Source organism: Populus alba, chromosome 3, assembly GCF_005239225.2.
Source record: "Populus alba chromosome 3, ASM523922v2, whole genome shotgun sequence".
Taxonomy (NCBI): domain Eukaryota; kingdom Viridiplantae; phylum Streptophyta; class Magnoliopsida; order Malpighiales; family Salicaceae; genus Populus; species Populus alba.
Genome location: NC_133286.1, coordinates 12,178,560 through 12,204,861, shown reverse-complemented (window position 1 = coordinate 12,204,861; position 26,302 = coordinate 12,178,560). Strand labels below are relative to the sequence as shown.

Below are 26,302 nucleotides of genomic sequence, written 5' to 3'. Positions count from 1 at the left end.
GTCCGAAACAAATATCGCAAATTTAAACACGTGACTAAAACTGCACCCGATATTTTCAGAGAAACTTCAAAGAAAAAAAGGCAGGTTCCTCCGAAGCCACCATCACGCCCACAAAAGATAAGGGCAACCCCACCTGCAATTTTATAAGTATTTTTGAAAAGTCTAGCTCTGCCCTTAAGTACATGCACCTTCCTCCCTATATATCCCCAGAAAATCCCCATCAGGAAAGAAATACAAAATCTCAAAACCACAGCTTCACTCAGCACCCATCTAAACCTCTCCTCAAAGCTTGAAAAAGAATTAAGGAGTGATTGATAATGTACGGGCAGAGCTTACTTGATCAGCCCGGTTATGCCTTTCTTGATTCCGTTCGCTTGCATTTGCAAGGCGAAACTGTTTCTGCTGCTCCTGCCACTACTTGCAGCTTCACTCCAGCAATTACAGCGACGACGGCTGCTCCAGCTGCTAACTGTACTCCACCCCTTGCTTACTGCAGGAGCACAAGCTTCAGCAGCTTGTATCCTTGCTTAACAGAAAACTGGGGAGACTTGCCACTCAAGGTCGACGATTCCGAGGATATGTTCCTTTACGCTGTCCTCCGCGACGCCGTCACCGTTGGGTGGGTCCCATCACTCAAAACCGATCAACTGGTGCAGCCCAATTTCCCACTAGTGAAATTGGAGCCCACAGAGAATATGGCTGTCTCTCCGCCCTCCACGGCGGTTCCAGTGGCTAAGCCTGCGGTGCTTCCGTCCAAGGGGAAGCATTACCGGGGCGTGAGGCAGCGTCCTTGGGGGAAGTTCGCAGCGGAGATTAGGGACCCAGCGAAGAACGGGGCCCGGGTTTGGTTGGGGACGTTCGAGACAGCGGAGGATGCGGCGTTGGCTTACGACCGTGCTGCCTATAGAATGCGCGGGTCGAGGGCGTTGTTGAATTTCCCGTTGAGGGTGAATTCCGGTGAGCCTGATCCGGTCAGAGTGACTTCGAAGAGGTCTTCTCCGGAGCCATCATCGTCGGTGGACAGCGGGTCACCGAAGAGGAGGAAGAAGGTTGGTGGCACGGCGGGTGCTGCTACAGTGGTGGCTAAAGCTGGCCTGGAAATTGGGAATGGGGTTGGATGTCAAGTGGGTACCCATGGCGAGCAAATGTTGGTTATCTAGATAATGTTTGAAAGTGAAAAAGTCTCTTAACATTGTGGTGATTTCCATAATTTTGAAACTGTTAGGGGTGGGAAAAACAATTACTGCTAACTGGGGTAAAAGGTTTGTGAATAGAGTTTTGCTATTTTGTGATTTTGATGTAAAATCTCTTCCAACGGAAAATGGAAACATTTCATTCTATTTTTGGATATTTCTACTCTTAACTTTTTTGGTTATTAATTTTATTTGTTGTAGCCACAGCAGAATTTAGTAAAACTTCAGATTGCATAAAATTAATCAGCCCCAGGTTCATTGATTTTCACATCATATTACATTTGGATTTTTTTTTTATATATATATATATATATATATATATATATATATATAATTTTTTTTTCATCTTTTAGTTTCAACCATTAGAAAAGCCCTCATATAGTTTCGTTCACGCTAGATACTCATTTCAATCATGGCAACGAATATCATCATCATTATTTTTATTATTCAAATCATAATTGTCTACTTCTGTCATTGTTGATTTGCGGTCAAATTACCACAAACAAAATGGGAATATTTTAAAGCAGACATGTCTGGCTTCTCAAATTTAAGACCATCTATGGAAGATAACCAAGATCCAAGGGTAAGATAGATCACAACCACGAGCACAAGACTGAAGAGACTATTATACTGTTGTGTAGCAAAATCCCAATGCCCCACCACCGGAGGCATCATGGAGATGCGAGAATTCTGTGTAAACCTCTCAAATTTCCAGTATTGGCGCCGTTCTACGTTCCTAAACATAAAAAAATGAGAGAAAATGGTGACAAATTTCTGATTCTAGCTGGATAATTCCTGATTCTAATATGCCATGAGCAACTTGGTTTACCACCAGGAGACACATCAAGGGTACAGCGATCTTCTTCGCCTGTAACTGGGTGGTGACCGCCTCCTGCGATTTGGAAATTAACAAGATTGAATCATAAGACAGAATGGAAAACATGCAATCCATGTGAAGTAAACCTGATGAATGGTGAAGAACATGTAGAAGATGGTGATTAAGCCGCTGCATTTCTTCTTTTTGATAGGACATAGCAATGAGCTTCACTAAGATGGTGAATTCGTATCAGATGAAATCAGAAATTAAGGTTTAATTGAGAAACAAGGCCATAGTGCCACTTTTGTTACATTAATTGCACATATTTCACATCCACCAATGTCAAGGATCAAGCTGATGAAGAAAGACAGCCAGCTTACTTAGTCATGTTTCAGCCACAAGAGGACGAGAAAACTGGGTTTTCTGAGGCTCAGATGCATGACTATAGGTTACAGTTCATACAAAAACAACCTGCTTAGTTGCCTCGTTAATCAACTTAATTCCCCATCCATTTATTCAACAATATCAATGAAAATTACTGTTTGCCTGAAATGAATGACTAATCGCATACAATATAGAACACAACTTTAAGATAGATTACCTCTTGGATCGCATGAGATCCTCTTCATGTTCCATTGGTCCACCAAGAAAGTCAAAACCATCACCATATTCCAAGAAACGAAGGTCCTGCTTGTGCTGTGATTTCTGCCAACCAAAAAGAAAAAAAGGGACCATATAACAGTTAATAAGAAATTATCTCAATGGAAATAATTTGCAGGAACATACAGCTCAAGATTCAGGGTTACTAAAATCACAGCACTCGAATCCCTCCTCATCACATATTCTGGAAATTTTATGGTAAGAACTGCTTCGTTGTATTTTATATAAAATGAAAGGTGTCTGCTTAAAACTTATGAAGAGATGAACTTAAACGTTTAACATAACCAAAGTTTCTTTTACTTTTCATGGTTGGTTCTCCAATGCCACAGGGATCACTGATAGCCAGAAATTTAGAAGTCAAATTACAACAGGAGAGCAAGGAAAAACTCACAAAGTAGAATGCATATTCTGCTTACACCTTAAAATGGATATTTTTCTTTCCTTCATCAATTCTACCATGGAGTTCCTGCTGGTGATCCATGTTCAACTGACACATTTTACTAGCGCAGTCAATCTTTTCTTCAATCAAGGAAAGCACATTGTCTGAAGTGGCTAACCTGAAAGTTGCAAACAATAGCTGTGACATCCTTCCACACCAGCTTCACAAGGACAATATTGGACCAAATTAAAATGGGATTTAGAAAAAAAAATTCATGCTTTGGTGAAATTAATGCGAACACAACAATTTCAGAAATCCAAAGCAGAGAACGAAATCACATGATGTACACAGCAGAGAACACTAGCCACTCGAGTTAACCAATAGATCCCAACACATCATTGCCAACAGAATATGCAATTGTAGTAGTCACACAGCGAACAAATGACAATTTGATTTTCACGATCTTATTCAAACCACCCAATGTTCAGTGTGACCACCAAAATGTGGCAACAACACTGACTAACTTTGTCCATGCTCACCCACAACAAAACTAAAATGGGCAACTTATCATGGATGAGATTTCAGCAACATTTCATCCCGCATTAATCCTTATCTCAACATCTTGTGAGATATTGAATGACATAACTGGATGAATGATGGAACAAATACTTTGATGGAAAGTGAAGCCCCCTTTTCATACAAGTCCCTAGCACATCTCAATTGATTTTTTTAAGATCCTCTTGATTGCAAAACACAAGACAAAGCTCAAATTCTTTAGTTTTGTCCACTGGGAGGTTAATTAAAACATACTTTCTTCAGTATTTGGCTGCATCATGATGCCAAGTTCTCCAATAGTGCATACAACATGAATCCTCAACTGCTTATCCTCCTTCAGCTTCCCTATTCTTGGCTACAAATTGTGATTTGTCTCGAAACCACGTGAGGTTGCCCCTAGGGTTAGCTAAAGGTAAAATACCATAAAGTGCAATGTAGAAGGTGACGTTCATGAATACAACATCAATTGAAATGACTCATCGAGACATCATCTCTCCAACAACTTCTTAAACAGAACATAAAGCAGTAAATAGTTTAATAACTCCACTATTTAGATGCATATCAATAAAAAACATGTTTTCATAAATTGTACTTCATTCTTCCAAGCCATTGATACAAGAACCATATGGTGAAGCCTGCTTTAACATGACAGAACAAGTCTGCCTGTGTTTAGTTACCAAGTCCAGGGATCGCAAACAATTTGAACCGAGGCACAATTACTGCCCCTTGACAAGAAAGAGATGCTCCAACCAGGAATCACTCTTAGAAATGCAGAAACTAAGACAGTCAATGACCTTAAATAGGACTTTGTGTGGAATCTGTGTTGAAATATACTTGAACTAAAGCATGTATTTGGAAAAATAGGAACTATAAGCCTACCAGTTTCCCAAAGTGTCTATCATACTCCAAAGCTGCCCATGCATGAGATCCCTCTCTGCTGCAAATTGCACCTACAAATGAAATAACCCCAGAGAATCAAGCATTAAATCGAAAAAATTTATTAGAGACTTGATGAAGCCAAACAAATGACTTATTCTTCACAAGGTAAATAATTAAACCTCAAAACATCTTCCCAACTGATTCAACTTCCCTTTGACTATGCCCTATAAAAAAAAGCATTACAAAAGGATCATTCAGAATAAATTAACAGGGAAGGCAGATACATGTTTCCAGTACCTGATGCAGAGATGGGGAGACCTACCGTATACATGCAGTCATTTATAAGGAAGTCTTCAAGTTCACGCACATTAGAAACCTCAAGTTCCTCTTGAAGTTTATTGTAAGAGAGAACCTATAAGGAGTAACTAAAATTATAGCAGCAAAAAAGCCTTTTTTTTTTTTCTTAATGGAGAATATGAAAACAAGCAAGAGTTTCTCCTGTAGAACATGAAGCAAAGAGAAATACTAGAGCATAAAATTCTAATTTTGCAAGACAAACTGAAATCCCATGAAACGAAACAAACAAAATAAAAGGAGTTCGCTCCAATCGCAGCTATAAATGCAATCCAGCGCATAAATTTCAAGAATTTCAAATGAGAAAAAAAACTAACATTAGTTAAAATCCAGTACCTTATTGGTCTCAGAAAGAGTAAGCACAGTGAGTGTTTGAGCTTGAGGATTTGATCATGTGACAACTTTGGCAGCATAGCAGAATTACCTTGAGGATTGCAAATACATAAATATTCAAACATTAAAAAACAAACCTACACGCACAATCAAAAGAAGAAAAGAAAAGAAAGCAATCAAGTGCATTGCTTCTAGGAGATAGATAAAGCCAACCCACAAAACAAACAGCCAAAAAAAGAGGTAAAGTTTGTTTCTTTTACCTTTGTAATCACGCCAGGTTCCATAACCAAATAAGCGAAGTAAATCAATATAAACAGAATCCTCAGTTCCTTGAAGCTGCCATTGAAAATTCAGGTTTAAAATAAATCAATTTCGCTACAAGAAACAAAACAATTAAAAACACAAAGATGAACATTGTTGAACGCACCGATTAGTTTATTAGCTAAAATAAATTAAAGAAGAAAAAAAAACCTGGAGGAGATTAGGGAGAGATAAAATCTCGGAAAAAGCGAAAAGAGACGGGTGAGAAGTGGCTTCAATGATGAGGTTGGCGAGAGAGGAGGTGGTCGCAAGAGTTGAAGCTTTTTCACGAACTTTTGGATTACTTGGGCTTGCCCTTCCTCTATCTCCATTGTCGACTGCTGTTTTCTTTCGACAAAATTTGAATGGGACACCAAGCTCAAGTCTTTTATATATAAATTAGTTCCCTTCTTCTTCTTCTTCTTCTTCTCTTCGGCCTCGGTTTTGAATTGGACTCGATCTTGAGCCTTTCTTCGCCTTCGCAAGCTCGAATTTGCGCCTACCATCAAGAGTATATACCTCTTAATTATCACATCAAACCCCTGATAATTGCCCTCACTCTCTCTTTTGGAACCATTAACAACTTTTGTTTGATCCGTAAAGGGAAAATAAAATGGAACAGGAGCCTCGTTTAGCAAACGTATGTTTAGTGGCTCCAGTAGAATTCGCTGAAGGGCGAGAAAGCAAGAAAAGTTGAGGACCTTTAGCTTCGTGCTATAATAACATGCAACTCACAGGTAGGTTTTCGTATATTTGTAAGTATACTTCATGATCCTGTAAATAGTCATGGTTGTTCAAAAACATGAGTTCCAACACCACAGACCCAACACTCCACGAAATTGTTTAGTGCAAATTAAGAAAAGGACTAATGACCATTGACTTGGAATGAGCTGAAGGGAAAAGGGGACCGTACCACCATCTTCAATGCAGTCCTTCTCCTTCAAGGTCCATTACTGATCTCCAAGAACAGCGCACCGAAACTGTAGACATCCACTTTAGCAGTTACAGGCGCATTCTTGAACCATTCATAGGGCACATAGACTCGATCGTGTCCCTCTGATCATCGTATGGGTTCGAGGTTGATTTGAGAGTAGCAGTTTTTCCAACCCAAAGTCGGTTATTCCTGCATCGAGATAATAATCTAGAATATGTTTTGAGGCTTAATATCACAATGGATGCTTGGGAAATCACGTTCTTCATGTGTTGCTGTAAGTGTGATATATCATTGGTTAATCACTTGACCAATCACTAATTTCCTTGTTAATATTCTTACTTGTTCTTCGTTTTTTCCCTTCAAATAAATAAGAAACTATAATTAAAAATTTAATTTCAGGAATACAGATAGCAACCTCGTAAGATTTTAAGATCTTGAACTTTAAAAACGATAAATTTATCTCATTTAATGCCAAGTAAAAATGAAAACATGCACTAGAATAAAAAGATAAGAAAATAAATAAAGCAAAATGCTAGAAACAAATAGGTTGAATTAATAAAATTGCAAAAAGGTATTGCATTTATAAGGTTGTGGCAATCATTTTCACTAGTGGATTACCTATTTATAATGCTCACACATTAAAATAAACTAAAAGAACTCTTGATTTTACTATAGTGCAAATTAATGTAGTTCAAGACACAAAACATCATAGATCAATTATATTTGTTTGTAACCCAATTTTTTTTTTTTTAATTTCATTATTTTTTTATTGAGTTGATTAGAGATTGGACTTGAAGCTTTACCTCGGTTTAATTTACATGGGATTTTCACAATGCCAAGAAAAGAAAATTATGTGCTTAGCTTGGTTTTGAAAAATAAAATTTGATTTTATTGATTTAAAATAATTGAAGCTTTAGAGATCAAATTCAAAACTTGTCAAAATTTCCAAATCAAGGATTAATTTGAACAAAAGAGGAATTTTTGTTGGCGTGTGTGAAGGAGGCTACCACATTGCGGTGGCAATTGACTTTTAGAGGATCTTTGATTTCTTCATTCACGATACATGTTGATAAAGGATGTATGGTTTGACTTTGACGAACCATCTTTCTTTTCTCTTTTCTCTGCTTAATTTTCGTGTTCGACTCTCGTTATTTTTTCAATTTGCTTTTCATATGGCTATCTTGGTTTTATAACCCAAGTCCTAAGTTTAGTAGGTTCACTCAGGTTTACTTGAGATTTTTTTGTTCTTTTTGTTAATTAATATTTTTTTCTTTCAATTTCACCCTTTTATATAACGTTAATTAGGAATTGAACTTTGTAATTTATTTTGGTTTTGGTTATCCAAGTCTCATATTCTAAGTTACAAATTTGATAGGTTGACTCAAATCGTTTTTTTAATTAACTTCTTTTCCTATCCTGTTCTTTAACATTGAATTAGATGAGAATTGGACCTCATAATTTTTTTTTTTTTGCTTTTTATGAAGATATCCTGTTTTCACAACTCGAGTCTCATGCTTAGAAGGCTAGTTCAGATCATTTTTTGAATTTTTTTTAAATTGAATATATTTTTTTCTAGATTCTTCCTTCAATAGTTTGTTGATTGGCTATCAAGTAAGATTATAAAAGTATTTTTAAAATATTGACAAGTAATTTTTGTTCAGGTTTGCTTTTGTTTAATGTAGTTGATTTATCATGGTTGCCTTGCTTTGTTATCATACGAATGAATTAGGTGAAATTATTTAACTAGTTAGGTTTATGATCCGAGTTATAATATTTTTTGTTTCTAGAAAGCACACTAGCAATATCTAGTTATTTTTTTTTTTTACATTAAAAAATATTTTGATCCAGTACACAATGTAGCACAAGTCATCAATCTGGTTGAATTTTAATACAACCGAAACTACTTTTTAGTGACAATTAAGTGAATCCCAACCAATGTACAACACTTGATTAATTCAATCCACTAATAACTTGTGTTTTGAATAGATTGAACTTTCTAGTTATTCGAATGCATCAAGTTGATCGTTCTGATAGAAAGATTTTGATTTTTCCTAATCAGTCATGATTTTTTAAGCTTGAATGGTTTTATATGCTCAATTTCAATCTCTCATTCCCTATTTGTTAAATATGAAAAATTACTATTTTTATTTGGTCCAGATGTAAATAAATGTTTATTTTTTTAGGTAAACATCATGTATACATAGAAGCCCTCTTACAATCTCGAGTGCAATCTTAACTCTCTTATGCAAATCAGGTCTTGAAAGTGTAAAGATGGAGTTTGCTAAAATGCCATCACTCATGAACTCGTATATCAAAAGCCGATGAGATCATTCCTTCAGATTAAATCATTATCCCTGCAAGGAGATGGAGCTTACCTTGTGGTAGCTTCTAAGAGATTATAAGTATATAACACATCTTTCCTGGCACTATCTAAGAGGCTCACGAGCGTTTTAGTTCCTAGCTACTGCTGCGAAAGAAGAGGGGGAGACAAGACAACGATATGTGCCGCCCTATCATCTTATTTTGTACTTGGAAAATAAAATCATAAGACTTGCTTGTTTTTTATTTTCAATGATATAAAACACCAATAATCTGTTATCAAAGAAAAAAAATGATTTCAAAAGTAGCTGTTAGTTTTGCTCTTCGATCAAGACCCAGAACAATCAATTTTTTTTATTTTTTTTTATTTTCAAGAATTTGAAAAGAAATAGAAAACAGAAACTGCAATTGCTATCAAACTAACTCCTCAACTTCTTTTCAATTTCTAATTTATTATTGTTTGTTGTTTTGTAGCGATGGTGGCGAGGCTAATAAATTCGACTCCTTTCAAGTTAGAGGTAACCTGATCTATCATGTTAAGAATGTCTTAGCAATTAATTTAAATTTCAACGGTTAAGATTTCATTTTACCCAATTAATAGATGTCTACAATTTTCAAAAAACTTCAGTAATTTTTCTCTATAGGAAAACTCAAATCCTTGAAAATTAATGGTTTGGATTCAGTCGATAGTTTCTAAAAAAAAAAAAAATTCCTTTTTGTTTAAAATTATTTTTTTATGTTTTTAAAGTATTAATAAAAAATATTACTTTAATATATATTTTAAAAATAATTGTTCCGATCAGAGTTGCTGGTGGGGGCTAACATTGCAATGTGGTTATGCAAATGTTTGGAGGATGAGCCCAAGTTCCATTTGCGTCCTCCCATGTCCATCTTTATCTCGTCTTCAAGGATACCAAGCAACAGGTATCTCAAAGTTCATTTATTTCCCTACGTTTGTTTACCTCTCAATGCATGAGCCGTAACTCCCCAATATCCGGCACTGTGTCTGGAATCTATGGCTGCCGATGTGCAAGGATATAGCAAAGAAATGATCCCATAATAAGAGAAGAAATGATCCCCAATACGCACAGGCCTGCTCCTCCTAGCAAGTAACGCATCTTGAACACAAATGACGAGTGGTAAGATAATATGATCCCAACGCACCAGAAAAGGTTTTTATTTCTTGGTAAAGCAGGCAGTGTTTTGTGCTAAAATGTTTAACGGAAATAGTTAAAAACGAAAAGATTTCAGGTGCAGAGATACCTAGCTACATTGACGACAGCTGGAAGAACTAAGTAACATGTTTGGTAGAATGTGAAGTGATGAAAAGAGGAAATGTGCATCTGTTATCCCTTCCATTACAACATATTCTACCGAGCATTGCCTAAAATTGCAACCATCAGCGCCTGGATGAGATCAAAACACCTACCTTGGACTGAAACCTTAAGCTCTCTTTGAAATTGCAATTACATTAAAGTTGAGCGAGCCAGGATTTTTCTCGATCATGCCTTGTATGACTTTAGCAGCATCCTGTCATGCAATAAAGGTCATTAAAATACATACAAACTGGAAGGGTTATATGCATGTTCATTCCTTGACGTAAATTACTTTAAAATTTTTTCCAGATTAAGGCCTGCCTGCCTGCAGCATGGTATTGGAAAGGGTTTGAACTTTGAGGCTACCAACCTCCTACCTAAGGTAGAAGACTGGAAGTTCAAAAAAACTGTCATGACCGACCAAAAGGCTGAGCACAGGACAAGCAGCATAGAGTTGACAAGACGGGTTTGTTGAATTTTAAAACATAAAGGGAGAGTCTTGTTCTTAGCTCAGAACATCTTCAGCAGCATGGCCTCTAAAACAAAAATCTTGCGCACCAAAAAACTTTCTAGGCCACAATATTCAACGACTTCCACTTAGTAATTAAAGCAACAACCCTCTCAGTGCTGAAAATTATCATTTGTGACTTCATTCTAATTGTTTCAATATTTCTATTACCCAAAAACATTTATCTATAATGTTCCCTTCCCCGCAATCACATGCTCTAAACGTTTATACAGACAACAAAATACACTACACATTTATCTCTAATGCTCCCTTCTTAGCAATCACGTAAAGTAAATGTTTAAAAGAACAATAAAATAAACTAAAGGATTGTAATCTATACCTGTAGCAAGCTGCCTGGTGAGGATGCACCATGAGATATTGGCCCAGATTTTCTTCCATCAAGCTCAAAAAGTTTTCCTATGTACAACATAACTATGATTTAGGATCATGAATTAAGAAAATCACATTTTTTCTTTTTTAATGCTTTAAACAAGCATAGAGAAAGAGAAGTCAATTATTTTAGTATTTACCATCTACACAGGTGAAGCAGATAAAATGAGTGTCCACATTTTCCGTAGCCTGCACAACCAACAATTAACAAGAAATCAAAAGGAATGACCTCAATCAAGCAAAATGAAGATGGAGCAAAAATATTGCTACTTTTCAACAAAGTTTATTGATTTTGGTCATTGAGTTTCATTGCAGAGCCTTTACAACCATTGCTGCCCATTATTCCCATCAAACATGAGAAATAATGCCATACCTGCAACTTCACATATTAAAAACCCAAGCCCAGACTTTTTCCCCAATGAACATAGTTTCATCCTACGTTTCTCCCAAAGTCTGTTCATCAGCCCATCTTTCTTGCTCTTTCAAGATCCAACCTCCTCTTCATTAATTTCTCCAACTCCAACCTATTCTCCAAATTAAACTGGCTAAAAACCATGAAGATTTTATTGAGCTTCAAAGAGCCTATTTGCTGAATTTTGCCATGGGTCAATGAAGCTCATGTAGTTATGACATGTTTCTAACACAGGTAATTGACCCAATTATGCTAGCTTGAGGCAAGCAATTCTCATCGAACCTCCAGAGCTCCAACTCAGTTCTTTAGCACCCATGCTTAAGGTTCTTAACTCTCTGGAATATAGTAATCATTATTTTCTCCAGTTAAAAACATAAATACTGACAGCCTTATGTATATTTCTTAACCAGCATGTGCATTAAAAAAAAACTTCCTGTGCATCAATTAGAATAAGATAAATCCTTTATCAGTTTGATCACTTGTTAAGGAAACATAGCTTGATTAAATACTATGATCTATTACTGTATTCTCTAATCATCAAAGGGGTTTCCTGCCCATGCTAAGAATAAAAGTAAAACAGAGTAAATAAGAAGGCTTATTCTTCAGGCCTCCTTATGTTTATAAATACACATGATGTCACCAGATAAAATACAACATTCCATCGCTAGTTACTAACATTGTAATTACCAAAGCACTCACCTCTGTATCACCTCCTGTGGCCGCTACAGAATGAGCATCTTCCATTTCTCTGTCATTCTCAAGGAATCTTGCTCGCTACATGAATAAAATGAAGATGTCACAAGGAAGAAAAGGATGCAATCATAAGATTCATCATCAAAACATAAAAAACTGTAGAAATGAATTTTTTGGGGCAGAAGAAGGGAGACAGAGCAGCAGCAGAATAGCCAAAGACAAAAAAGAGCTAAAATAAAACCTCCAATGGATCCATGTTTGCAGTTGATTTGAAAAATCTATCGAAGAATGACCCGTCAGCTGAAAATATAACATTATACAACAAAAAGATAAGTAATAGTTAAAGTGACAAGGACTTCAAATCATGTGGTAATGATCCTGATAATATTGGAAGATGCATTGCGTCCTTAGTTCACAACAATTCACACTGACAGGAAGTATGAATTCACAAAAGATGGCATGCTTCTCAGGTGAAAAAACACTCTTTGTTGATACTGAATTAACTAAAACATTAAATGTGCCTGGGATGGCAAGTTTACAATCACACATTGGCTATTTATGCCATTTGGAGATAGCAAACTCATGGATTTCCGCATGATCCAAATTGTCAAAACAAGAAAGGCAAATGGTTGAGAATGCAATCACATTGCACGACAGAATCCATGCAATGAAAAGTACATATAGATATAATAGTATAATAGATCCTTTCATGTGATTCAGAAGCAAAGTCTTGTTGCCCTCTATGCAGCCTGTCAGAATTCATCCTATAAATTCAAAATCTAAAACAATTGAGACCACTCACACGGATGATTTGGAAGCAAAGCCCATCTGTATCCAATTCCTGATGTTTTTTATTCCACTGATTCCCTTCAAGGCTCTCACCAAATTAAACAAGAAGCCTTTTCTTTGATCAATTTTATTTATATTTATTTTGGGGAGCTACGAGCATTCAGAACTGGTTATGAAATGCATATTGAAGCTTTTAAGAGCTTTGATATCATGATTTAATTATAAACAGGAGGGAAACCTTGTGTTTTTTTTCTGCAGGGGTGGGGGTGATTCCTGGACTATATTTCAGTTTTCACTTGCTAAAACAGATGGCATGAAATACTTACTGAGCTTGATCTCTGAAGTGATATTCCCAACAGCATGAAGAAGTCCTATTGTTCCGCAAGCATTACCCACGGTTTGTTTCATGAAATAAACTTTACTGCTTGGATCCTACACCCAGAACACATGAAGAAATGGCAATTGAATTATCAAAGCAAAATGAACCAGAAGTCAAGAACATTCTATTTGTGGACAAAGCAAAGTGAAATAAATTGGGGGGACAAAAGGTAAATGCATTTGATAATAATGCTCAACATATAAACCTTGGATCTTTGACTCACAATGGGAGCATCTGACTGATTAAATCTCTTTATCATTTCCCATAATTTTTACAAGTCCGGTTGAACAATTCAAAATTTGTCACTAAGATTGAACAAAAAGAATTCTAGTGACAAACATGATGCATGCCGATTAATGCAAAGAGGTTACATTCAACCTATGATCAAATGCCACTGTACTCACCGTTTTAATGCTTTCCTGCTCAATCCTCTCAGCTTCGCTCTGGATTAAGAAATAAGATTTTCCCAAAATCAGCAGATTCATATATTCACACTAGCTTTGCAACATGCAATAAGTACATCTTTTGGGGAAATTAAACTTCATTTGCTAAAAAGGTCATGATCAAGAAAGGAGTTCAGAAGTCTAGCGGATGTGGATGGTTGTTGCTCTTGAATCTACTAAATGTAACTCATGAAAAACTATTAAATATACCTTCAGCAAACATGAAAACTTGAATTAAAGAATTCCGAAGATATTCAAGAGAAATCATAAAAGCAGAAGGAAGATAGGAAGGAGGAGCTGTTTTTACACGTTAGTGTAGATGCATAAGTAAAAAAGAAAATCCACATAGCAGTTAAGTACAAGAAATGCAGTCACAACAGAACTTGGCAAGAAAGAACAAAAACCTGTGCTGTTATAGGATATAGAAACAAAACAGCAAGTACAGGCTTTGGAACCATTTCCAAGAGTTCCTCGTCCAAGCCATAAACATCACAGCACTCTGCTTCATCCAGTGGAAGTCCTAGCCCCCAAAGAAACTGCACAATGACAAAAATATCAGCACAGATTCAATGAAGAAAATGTGAAAAAAGAGAGACAATCTGAAATGGAAATGGCATTTCAGTAGCAGTCTGTAAAAAAAAATATTTTTATTTTTCCTTCGTAAGAAGAAATCAAGTAAACCAAACTGATCCTCTATGCCATTATATTCCATTTCTCAACCATTTCGTCAATGTTTTCTCAGCAACCAAACGCAGCACAGCACACATAGGAAGGGAAAAAAAAAGAGCATCTCTAATCACCATGAAACAAAAAAAACAATCCAATCATTGAGTAAATTCCTCTCGAAACCAAAAATATCCCCTTCACGCTTCTCAAACCTAAAAGCAAGCAGAACCAAATCATTCACAAAACCCTAACTGACTATTTTTTTTAGTTTGAAACAATAATAGTTATCAAACAGATTCTAAACATTACTTCTATTATTATTTTTAAAAATTCAATGACTGAAAAACAAAATTAGTAATATATTATCTCTTCGATTCGTAGCATCCAATCAATCAAACAGATAAGAAATCGATTGCTTTCAAAATAATAAATAAAAATAGAACATTACTGGTGTAGTAGGGTACCTGATTCATAACATCAGGGTTAGCTTCAAGAGGAAGCCACCTCTTAGCACCAGCACTTTCATCGATAGTCGTCATTTCTCTCTCGCTTTCTAATCCTTCTCCTTTTCTCTCTCTCTGAATATATTTTTTAAAATTAGAATAACGAAAACAAACAGAACGGAAAAAAGACAGTGTGTGAGAGAGAACGCAGAAAGAGAAGAGCAGATGCTGTTTATGGTTGCTAGACTCTTTTATACCTTGCTTGCTGGCTACGAAGAATAATGATGATGCAAAAAGGCTTTCGGATGGTTTTTAATTTTAAAGGTTAGTAAATTGAAAATATATTAAAATAATATTTTTTATTTTTAAAAAATTATTTTTAATTTTAGTAAAAATAATCTAAAAATATAAAAAGCAATTAATTTAAAATATATAATAAATAAATAATTTTTAAAATATAAAAAGAAAACAGGTCGGTCTCGTAGACTTATCCATAATTAGGCCCATTATATATGAGCCTAGACCCAAATCAAACTCCCTCCAGCCCATGTTACAAGTTTTGACTTTTGAGAACCAAACCAAGAGTAGAGTGGACACAGCAATTGTTTGCAAACAACATATTCAAGTCTCTATGTAATGGGCTTTAAGCCCGATATTAAAATAAATGAATTTTACAGCCCACATTAAGCCCATACTCTCAAAATAGACTATCTATAATGGGCTTTATGCCTGAATTTAAACAAATGTAATCTTACAAAGCCCAAGTCAAGTCTCTCTCCATCTATCAGCATCTTTCACTGCCAGCAAAAAGAAACGCAAGGGTTTATGCTGTCTATTGGTGATTAAAGAAAGCCAGAGGCAGCACACACGCTCTCACAGAAGCTAAAACCCAAACAAAACAGATACAGTAGAGAGAAAGAATGGAGCTTGCAATAAAAAACCCTATTGCCCCAACAACACAAAACTTCTTAAAACCAAAGCCAAAGGTGAAATCTTTGAGGGTTTTCAGTCTTAAATGCGTATCTTCTCTTTCTTCCTCAGATGGTGCTGCCACTGGTAAAAATCTCTTCTGTTTTACTTAGCCTTTATCTTCTTAATGTTATTTTTTCTGGGTTTATTCTAAATTGTTGATTTGTTGTTTTAACTGAGTGTAATGTGAAGAATGCTTGCATGAAAATGTGAAAAATTGGGGGCTTTTTTGGTTTTTTAGGTGTGGTGGAAAGACCTTGGAAAACTTCAGATGCTAGGTTAGTGCTTGAAGACGGTTCAGTTTGGAGGGCTAAGTCATTTGGTGCTAGAGGAACTCAAGTCGGTGAAGTTGTTTTCAATACTTCTTTGACAGGGTAAGATTTCTTCATCTTTTTCGTAAAGAATTGAGTTTTACAGCTTGTTTAAAATCGATTTTTAACCGAATTCAATTATAGTGTTTGATTTGAATAAAGTTCTCTCTCTCAAAAAAAGATGGGTATATGGGTGTTTTAGAAAAGCTAGTTTTAACATTAAATTACTTCTCTTTGGAATTGTAAATTAGAGGGTTTGACCTCTGATTTACTTTTGTATAATTTTTAGAGATTGAATTCTATTTGGAATTCAATTCTTAATACTCAAAATGATTCCAAACACGAGATTTCATTAAAAGCTCTGAATTGAATTGAATTCAATTCAAAGAGTTCCAAATATGCTATTAATGATTTTTTGGGGCTTTTTTTATGGTATTATGATCTTATAATATTGTGGAGTATTTTCCGTTATGATATGCTAGCTTGAGTTGAGTTAGTAAAAATAACCTTGATGTTAATCAGAATTTTTTTTTTGACAAGGTACAGTTTTCCTCAGTTTCAAAACTTTAGGTTTGAAACATTTGGACTGAGATTACTCTAGCTTCGTGCATTTAGATCTGAACTGACACATTCACCATAATATCGAGCTGAGCTTAGACATTGACCATTTGAAGTGGTGGAATAAAATAGGATAATTGTCAAGTCCTCCCATCCTAGGAATTCTACTCTGTTATTTGGTTTAGATAGAAATCCTGTAAAAACCGATGCCTAAAGTGTGTTAAGGGACAGAGAAGGGGTTTACCATTGATGCAGGTACATTAAGCGAAGGCATATGTGATACCTATTTGAAGGCCAGTCAAATGGCAATAAGCTGATTGGTTCAAGTCTTAAATAAGTTCTGTAGACTCTGCAAAGATGTATGCCAATTCAAAGTTTTTCCAAAAGCTAATGCAGCATTACCATGGTGGCTTTCCAAGCCCATGTGAAGTGCAATGTCTGTTTCAATTGTTAAAATTTTTGCATTATTCATTATTTGAGTATATATCTCATATTTATTCACATTCTAGGTATCAAGAAATCCTCACAGATCCTAGTTATGCTGGGCAGTTTGTTCTTATGACGAACCCACATATTGGGAACACAGGGGTAAATTTTGGTAGGTGAAATGGCCTTCAATTATTGTCATTATATCACAGGAGTATATATCTGATTTGATGTCTTGCATACCAGATGATGAGGAATCAAGGCAGTGTTTCCTTGCTGGTCTTGTTATCAGGAGCTTAAGTATCAGGTGCTGTTTCTTCTTCCAGTGCTTTCTAATCAGATCCATCTTCACTTGGCATATCTAGTTTTGCATCTTTTGTTATCATGTTTGTTGAAACTATCTAATAACTGGATTCAGTACGTCGAATTGGAGGTGCACAAAAGAACTTGGTGATTACTTGCTTGAAAGGAACATCATGGGAATATGTATGTTAAATTTCACTTTGTTGATACTATGTTTTCTGATTATTGTCCTGCTTTGCTTGTCGTTAAATCTTAACCTTTCTACTTGATGCTGTTTTAATATATGACAGATGATGTTGACACACGTGCAATCACCCGCAGATTGAGGCAAGATGGAAGCCTTGTCGGTGTCCTAACCACAGAAGAATCGAAGACAGATGAGGAACTTTTAAAAATGTCTCGCTCATGGGACATAGAAGGTAAAAGATTCAGTTTACTTGACAGATATGGTTGTGAGTATTTCTGAATATTGGCAGTTCTCTCTTTTACTGGTTCAATGTTCCAGGTATTGATTTGATAAGCGGCGTCTCTTGCACTGCCCCTTATGAATGGGTTGGCAAAACAGATCTAGAGTGGGACTTTAACCGCGAGGGAAGAGGAGAGATTTACCATGTTAGTATGACTCGCCATAGTTTGTTTTCAGTTGAAGATCTTTGTTTACAAGTTGATCTTACTCTTTCTCATGCTTATTCTTGGATTGAAGGTCGTTGCATATGATTTTGGGATCAAGCATAATATACTCAGACGCCTAGCATCTTATGGCTGTAAAATCACTGTGGTGCCTTCAAAATGGCCAGCATCAGAAACTCTAAAGATGAAACCGGATGGAGTTCTTTTCAGCAATGGACCTGGAGACCCTTCTGCAGTTCCTTATGCTGTTGAAACAGTCAAGGAATTGCTGGGAAAGGTTCCTGTTTTTGGAATTTGTATGGGCCATCAGTTGCTTGGCCAGGCATTGGGTGGTAAAACCTTTAAGATGAAGTTCGGCCACCATGGAGGAAATCATCCCGTCCGCAACCTTCTTGCAAACCGTGTAGAAATTAGTGCCCAGGTGAGTTTGCTCAGCAGTGACCTGTTTAAATAAATTTCCAATATTTGAATGGTGAAAGTCATGAAAACATCAAAAGCAGGTTCGATTTTTACTAAATTCCAAAGTTAATTCATTAGATATCAATGAATAAGCATGATGATATTATCCCCCATGGATTTTCAACTCAATGTTTGAATTAGAAATTAGAATGCAATGGTTAAGACTGTATGTGCACATGGTTGCATGCATTTAGGGAGAGCTCTCCTTTTATTCCATTCTAGTCACATTCTAACATGCAACTGGTTATGTGGCAGAATCACAACTATGCAGTTGACCCTGCATCACTTCCCGAAGGTGTGGAAGTGACACACATTAATCTTAATGATGGAAGCTGTGCTGGTCTTGCTTTTCCTGCACTAAATGTCATGTCTCTACAATACCATCCTGAGGCATCACCAGGACCTCATGATTCAGATTCTGGTAATCAAAGTCCTTTCTTTTATTTTACTTGTCCCTTTTTATTCCATTTCTTGCCTTTCTATGCACAACATGATATTACTTCTCACTACATAGCTGATACAAGTAGCTATTGCAATTCTGAAGCAGCTAATGCAATTCTCAAGTAATCCCTCTATACGACTGAAAGGGAGAGGGAGAGCACAAAGCTTAATTAAGTCCTATCCTCGCTTCATTTTAGCTTTTCCCTCCGCCCACAAGTGAAGCTGGGTGGTGTTTAATCATTTTTCTTCTTCTTGATGATGATGCATCATCATTTCATTATGATCAACGTTGTTGCCATCTTCACCTCAATGCTTGTATTAAAATATTGGATGTAATTTCCTGCACATCATATCAACCTAGTGCTTTCTTGCTGCAGTTTTTGGAGAATTCATGGAGTTAATGAAGAAAGTAAAACAAAAGGCATAAGCAGGAATGTCTCTGATTGTGGGAAGAAGAGACGGTGATAATGTCAGGGTTGTCTTGCTATCAGTTTGTACGAAATAGCCGAGATAATTTATGTTTTTCCGTTGTAAACCATTAAAGAAATTCCGTGGGCGCGAACGTACCATGTAAATTGTCCTAGATTTATAATGTCCTATATTTGGTTCAACAAGAGATTCGATGAATTTTGGCGTGCTCAATGATAATTCTTTTCCCTGATTTCTGAAAGAGCAACGTAGAAACACATTTCTGTTTGTCAATGATAGTGCGTGCTTATACATGTTTTAAATCCAAAAAGTTTTCTTGTGTGTTGTTTGAAAATTATATAAATTATATCTAAATTTTATTATATGTAAAAAGGTTAAGATAGTTCTTTAATAAGAAGCAAATTTTTTAGTTGAAATAAATTTTTTTACGGTAATAACCTGTGTTAATGTAAGGTTCCAGAACATATAGAGCTCATTGCATGTAAAATTTATGACATAGGGCCGAATTCAGTAATGGAGATATGGTCATGGTGGGACGGGATTTGCTTCCTTAAAGTTATGTTAAAGAAAAATAGAATGATGAACCTTTTTCTTCGATCAACAACAGAAGAAGCATAATAGTCCATGTTTATTTCAGGAGTTCCTGCAACCAATCTCAATCTTTTTCCTATTGAGCCTTGTATCCTTTCTCATCCTTTGTCTATAATTGGATTCCATACAAGGTCCAGTTAAGATTTTAAAGCATTCTTTAACAATTTCCTATAAATCTATAGTTGCTCAATAAAGGAAACTTGTCCTTCTGCAACGTACAAGAACTACATTGTTCTTCTGATGTTGCTTTGTTTCGCTCAGAAGTTAATTTTGGCCTGGATCCATCCATTCTAGAATCTCAAGAAACTTCTTTGTGTTCGCATAATGCAAGAACACAGTCAGCATTTGAGTGTTGGTAGAAAATTGCAGCAACTGGAGAGCGAAGACTCAAAGCGGCTTCGTTACAGTAACTCACGAAGACAAATTAGCTGATTTTTCACATGAAGAATACAGTTAGTTCTGAATCCTGGTGATAAAAGGAGTGTACTGGTCTCAGTCTTGAGCAATCTCATTTCTTTATGATCAACTCCACTAAAATGATGCAATGAAAAAACATAGAGCTATATGTCATTCAGTAAGTGTTTATTACTCAAAAAATAATATAAAAAATGGAAAAGAAAGTCTACAACAACAGCAGAAGTACTGTCAAATGTTTATTATTCATGAAAACATCTTTAAAAGAAGGGATGATGATTTGGTCTTCTTTCTACAATCAGGACTAATCCATTGTCTGGCTCTTTTTCCATGTCAACAGCATCCACTTCGTAATCTAGGTTTTCTCGTGTGTCAAGTTCCTGCTCTGCACTTCTACCAGCAGCATATGTTTCCAAGCTATTACGATATACATCTATCATGTAAAACACCCTCCTATTAAGATCCTCTTCATAAGGGCTCAAGTTATTCATCCTGAGGAAGTGTCTCTAGCCTTTTGTCAAAACAAATGTCCCGTTGTAAACCATATACGATATTTAAGAAGGCAAATATGACAGTTCAGTTTTCAAATGTCTTTTGGTGAATGACAAGTTAAAATTCTAAGAATAAAAGGAAACAAAGTTTCAACTCTTAAGGACTTATCCATTCCACTGGAATCTGCAACCATTATTTGCGCATACAACGCATTGCATTGTCCTGTGAGTGATTTTTTTTCCAGTAACAATCATGTCGAACCTCGTAAACTATACAATGTGCTTGATGGCTGAATCGAGGATGTAGCTGCTACTGATTCTAGCAATATGACAGTTTCGCATAACTATCTTCTGAAATTCAATGATACCTTGACTGCATATCAAGTTCAAAACAGTAAGTTTGGAGTTTCAATTTCTACAAGTATCAACGTTTATATTCAATCTAAATGGGGAGTTTTTCCAGCCATTTACTCTCCTCCATATCTGGAAAAAGATAAGTCAATTGTTAGCTTAGTTTCGGTTTGTGGCTCCCATTGGCGTCGAGAAACATTAGATGTTTGTTCTCAAAGGTAGCCTTGTTTCAAATCAGTAAATCATAATAAACGCGTTACTCGTTTTCCTAATCAAACAGATCTAATTTACAGCACGTCAAAGTCATGGTGATTATCAAGAACGATGCTTTCTATACTGACAGAAAAGTTCTTCTGCATAAATTATGGCAGTGCAAATTCTTTCCAAGTCCTATAAAGCAAACTCACGCTACAGAAGGATCATATTGTTTCTTTCGTATATTTAATATATTGAGACAAAAATGGGAGACATCTCTTGGCAGTAAATTTACAAAAATGGGGTAAGATTGGAAGATAGCTTAACGCAGATGATTAACTCTGGAAGGATCCCAAAGTGGAGCTTGTTGGTAAAGAGTAGAACCTGTTCCTAGATTTTGTAAGACCTTAAATCCATATATGTTTTCGAATATAGATTGCTCTGAGATCAATGAAATTTTATTACTGGAGCATTAAGATCTTTCCATTGACTAGGGGCAATGATGTCTTTTTTCATTTTAAAAACACGGCAAAAAGATCAAAATACCCTTAAATACAAAAATTTCAATACTAGTGTTAAGGGCAATTTGATACGTTCAAAATGGTTTTTTCATTATTATTATATAAGATGGGGGGTAATTTTATATTTGGTTAAATATATAAAAAAACAAATTCAAAATACCATTGAAAAATAGCCAGGTATCACTAATTAAACTAGACAGCTTTTAAAGTAACCAACAAAACATTCAACACCAAATTGATTATGATAAATGCTTACTATTTTCTTTATCAACAATATACATATCAAATGCTGCCTGGCATTAACATTTTCTCACGGGCATAATTTATAGGAAGAATGACAATTATTCCCAAAAACTTGTCCAGAAATTCTTTGGTTAATTTTATTCCCCTCTGTACCTTGGTTTCCTCTTTTCAGCAAATGCTGCCAAGCCTTCCAAACGATCTTTTGTGTTCAAGATCTGTTCATAGCACTCTTCTTCCAATTCCAAAGCTGATGGTAAATCTATCTCAAGGCCCTCATTGATAGCCTTTTTTGCCATCCTAATTGCTACTGGACCCTGTCAAGAGTACACACATGTCAAAGTGTATGTGCAACAAACAGAAATTAACAAATTAGTGCTCTTTGTTCTACATCCAAATGACTTCAGTTTTTACAAGGTTTACACAATACCCTTGAAATGCTGTGCATATGGCCATCAAGTCATTTCAGTATCCAAAGTTAACAGCATGGAGCCCCTTAAACCAATTCAATCCAGAGAATAAAGGATCATCGATGCATTTCCGGAAGTGCCAAACATCTTTAATATCATTTTTCCGAGTCCCACTAGAAAAGAGTTTTAAAGTTAAATGATGGGAATATAGTCCCATGCTTTTGGTTAAGCATGATGTTAAATATACAGGGCCTTAGACCTACCAGAATTTCCCGTCTTGAATTAACATTTAAAACTTACGAGTTTTGAGTATACTAAGTTCTAGCAGAGATTTAATCTTCTATTTTCAACAACAACGTTTCTGCAGAGTGCAGAGCTGCACTTTTATTTTGTGCAACATGATCTTGTGTGAGAAAAATCCTTGAGGTATATGATTTGTACCTTCTGAATAATCTCCCGAGCGATTTCAAGTGCTTTTGAATGAGCTTCACCAGCAGGGACAGAGTAATTGGCAAGCCCTGCAACATAACACGACTTCATTGCCAAATACAAATCAAAAACAGAAAAATTCAAAGCAGCTACCAAGTAAACATACCCATTGGCATAGCCTCTCTACCACCAATCTTGCGGCCAGTAAATATCAGTTCCTTTGCTAGTGATTTTCCTACCAACCTCGGAAGTCTTTGTGTCCCACCTGCACTATTAAAGACCAAAGATTCCATAAGAGGATGATCTATCACTAAGCAGCCAATTTCCAATAAAACTTAAGAAGGCTTCAAGCACAATGAAGAATGTTAAATTTTTACATATTAAAAGTCCATTCCAGGTACAGTTCTTCATCAATAATAGGCAGGAAAAACTAAGTTACAGAACAGAATTGCTCTAGCAATAAGTTGAGGAGATACCATGCATCCATGGTTGCATATATTTATAAAGAAGGATGGGTGTCCTTTTCTTTTCCGGGGAGCAAGCAAACTTGCAATCAAATAAAAAAAATGAAAAGAACATGTAGTTCCAGGTAACTAACTATGAATGACAAACAAAATATAGTAAATACCCAGGAATTATGGCAAGTCCTGTTTCTGGCAAGCCCAATACTGCATCTTCTCCTGAATCATTGATAAAGGGCACAGAGATGTAAGAATAACGTATCGATTATCAGGATATAATTATACATAAGAAAATATTGTTCAGTGTGGCAAATGTGTGAGAGATTAAATCTGCAACTACCGCATATCCGAAGATCACATGACAAAGCCATTTCAAGTCCACCACCTAATGCTACTCCTTCAATAACAGCGATGGTAGGAACATGGAGTGCCTACATTTACAGAAACATGTTGCTCATTAAGTGGTCAAGGAGGAGATAGAAGTTGAGACAAATGCACTGACATAAAGACATCTTATAATAAACACATGGATCTAACATTCTTGGGCTATAGTATAGGTGGAAAGTTTTGAAAAAGTTGGCTACATGCAAAATTCAAATCTTTGAACAAAAGGTAAAGAAGAGCTGTAAGAATTTCATGCATGCCTGGAGAACTAGAATTTGAACAACACATACACAATTCATCCATATGTGGACATGGAACCCACCCCTGTAACTGTTCCACTCAGACAAAGTCTCACAAACACATTCTCACATCAACTATCTACGATGTTCAAGTAACAAAAAACATAAATAACTATTAGAAAAGATGTAGACAATTATAAGGAATCACCTCTATGAATGAGAACGTAGATCGCAATGAGTTCACAAAATTTTGAACTTCAGATGGAGTCATTGTCTTGCGCTCCTGCCAATCCAATCAAGGCAGATCAGTCAGGTATCTGATTCACTACCAAATATATGTGCAGCCTTGCAGTTTCCTAGAGGAAATACTATTGCTACTGTCATCCTTACAAGAAAGAAAGAAATAACTAGCAGAAAGGGGAAATAAGAACACCAAAAATCACTAAAAGGCCACACGAAAAGCCTCAATGTGCTTCTGAACATAGAGAATATAAGTCACAGCCCATAAGTGAGTTTAGAGAACCTGAAAACTTAAATTCTATGAGTATGAAAGTGATGCAGGAGGATCTGAACAGGCAGATACAGAACTATTGGAATTGAACGACGGGGAAAGCCTAGCACACACATTTATGGACTAGATGGACAAGTTTTAGCGCAAGAAGAGGTTTAACTTTTGATCCGCTATACCATTCTCAAATTTTCCAGGAGAATTTACAAGTCATGTTATATCGAGGGCCGGCTTGTTGTAACTAGCCAAGGTTGTGAAAGACCTTCAAACTAGGACCATAAGATGCTGTTTTTTCTAGTTTTAGCATATCACTTCCATAGTTGTATTGAACCAAAAGAGAGTAGGACGAGATTCAAAAGAAAGAAATTGTTGATTATTTGCCATCAGTTCAGTAAAATGTACAGAGAATCTAAACAACCCAACTGGACTTTAAGATTAGAACTTAGAAACTCAAAGAGATGAAGTATCCTCTACTTTCTAATTGACTGTCGTAAGCTTTCAGCTAAAAGAGCAAGTTGCTTTCCATGAAATCTCTTTCTTTTGGGATATAATGACATGAGACCTTTCCTGACATGGCAAAAGGTCTTTAACAAACAAAATCCCCAACTATTATTGAGGAAAGAGAAAAATCAAAGTCCAAAGAGTGAACGCATTACCTTTAAATCAGCACCAGCACAAAAAACCTTTGGAACCGAACTGCAAATCAAAACAACCTGAGCAGATTCATCACTTTCGATTGTTTCAAAAGCATTGCGTAGCCCTCTTAACATTTCCTTTCCAATTGAATTTTTTGCTGCAGGCCTATCCAAATTAACCTCAACAATCCCTGTTTTAGTAACGAAACTCAAATGGGTTCATATTTAAACGATCTAAAACAAAAGGGAGTACAGAACCAAACACTAATGCAGAGAGTTTGAGGTGGGATTTTCACCAGAATCCGAATCTGACAACCTTCGAAGCCTGACTGATTCATAGGATAGGGATTCCAAGATGAGGGTTCTATGGGTTTGGTATTGATGACCGTTGCTGTAAATGTAAAGATTCGGCAAGTTATTCGATTTCGAATTTTTCACGCAGCGATGACCCAATGATCTTGTTAGAGCAGTGAGAGTACCCATTTGTCTGTTTCTTTGATTCTTGAGAGATTTATACAGATTTTAGTGGGAGTTTAGACGGGAACAGAGAAAAAGATTCGGGTTTCTTTCTTTGATTTTAGCTGGGGATGGCCGTGGTAAGCTATTATCAATCATTCGTTAATCAATATCACTAATAATAAATTGTTGTTATTATCGGGTAAAACTATCAATTTACTCTTGGACATTATATTATTTATCAATCGTGCTCTTCCATACAAAAACCAATTGTAAGTTAAAACTTAGTATACCTTTTCATCAACTATTTTCATAAAAATTAATTTTTTTTTTTTTTTTGTGTCTGTGATGGTTTTGATATGAAATGATAAAAATATCTATTTATATTGATAAAGAAAATTCTTAAAATAAATTATATGGTGTAACCTAACTGGTTATTATTTAAATTTATTTTCTAGTGGTTATCAATTCGAGCCTCACAAATCTAAGGGTTATTGTAGACATTCATGGTCATAAATTTAAGGCCCGTAAAATTAATTAAAATACACACAAACTAGTCTGAACATCTACATCTACATTAATAATAATAATAAAAAAATTAACATTATCCGAATAGATTTTTTTTTAATAAACATGCTTATTCAAATAGATTCAATATATAACCAAGCTTATTCAAATTTTAATAATTT

The 26,302-nt window shown here is 35.8% G+C and overlaps 4 protein-coding genes and 1 pseudogene across 5 annotated transcripts; 2 read left to right on the top strand and 3 right to left on the bottom strand.

Annotated features, from left to right (window-relative positions):
* Positions 1-179: 179 nt before the first annotated feature.
* LOC118062907 (ethylene-responsive transcription factor 2) lies at positions 180-1,350 on the top strand. The gene has a single exon (XM_035076783.2). It carries the CDS (start codon positions 318-320, stop codon positions 1,158-1,160), a length of 843 nt encoding a protein of 280 aa, XP_034932674.1. The 5' UTR covers positions 180-317; the 3' UTR covers positions 1,161-1,350.
* A 186-nt stretch (positions 1,351-1,536) lies between these two features.
* Positions 1,537-6,633, bottom strand: LOC118062906 (COP9 signalosome complex subunit 7-like; annotated as a pseudogene).
* A 3,240-nt stretch (positions 6,634-9,873) lies between these two features.
* LOC118062905 (ubiquitin carboxyl-terminal hydrolase 3) lies at positions 9,874-15,048 on the bottom strand. Of its 2 annotated transcripts, XM_035076782.2 has the most exons (10): positions 15,020-15,048; positions 14,784-14,897; positions 14,058-14,189; positions 13,615-13,653; positions 13,158-13,263; positions 12,284-12,342; positions 12,049-12,123; positions 11,078-11,126; positions 10,888-10,964; positions 9,874-10,253 (listed from the first exon to the last, which is right to left on the bottom strand). In XM_035076782.2, the coding sequence occupies exons 2-10, from the start codon at positions 14,856-14,858 to the stop codon at positions 10,167-10,169; spliced, it is 699 nt and encodes a 232-aa protein (XP_034932673.1). In that variant the 5' UTR covers positions 14,859-14,897; positions 15,020-15,048; the 3' UTR covers positions 9,874-10,166. The 2 variants fall into 2 exon arrangements, with proteins under 2 accessions (XP_034932673.1, XP_034932672.1); XM_035076781.2 differs by lacking the exon at positions 15,020-15,048 and having other exon boundaries at positions 14,784-14,998.
* A 510-nt stretch (positions 15,049-15,558) lies between these two features.
* Positions 15,559-19,520, top strand: LOC118062904 (carbamoyl phosphate synthase small chain, chloroplastic). The gene is made up of 10 exons (XM_035076779.2): positions 15,559-15,818; positions 15,973-16,105; positions 17,110-17,198; positions 17,273-17,333; positions 17,445-17,512; positions 17,620-17,748; positions 17,835-17,941; positions 18,033-18,380; positions 18,674-18,839; positions 19,237-19,520. The coding sequence occupies exons 1-10, from the start codon at positions 15,683-15,685 to the stop codon at positions 19,284-19,286; spliced, it is 1,287 nt and encodes a 428-aa protein (XP_034932670.1). The 5' UTR covers positions 15,559-15,682; the 3' UTR covers positions 19,287-19,520.
* A 2,511-nt stretch (positions 19,521-22,031) lies between these two features.
* Positions 22,032-25,778, bottom strand: LOC118062903 (probable enoyl-CoA hydratase 2, mitochondrial). The gene is made up of 8 exons (XM_035076777.2): positions 25,454-25,778; positions 25,179-25,348; positions 24,223-24,297; positions 23,732-23,822; positions 23,559-23,610; positions 23,097-23,200; positions 22,943-23,019; positions 22,032-22,408 (listed from the first exon to the last, which is right to left on the bottom strand). Exons 1-8 carry the CDS (start codon positions 25,638-25,640, stop codon positions 22,232-22,234), a joined length of 933 nt encoding a protein of 310 aa, XP_034932668.1. The 5' UTR covers positions 25,641-25,778; the 3' UTR covers positions 22,032-22,231.
* Between the last annotated feature and the right edge of the window lie 524 nt (positions 25,779-26,302).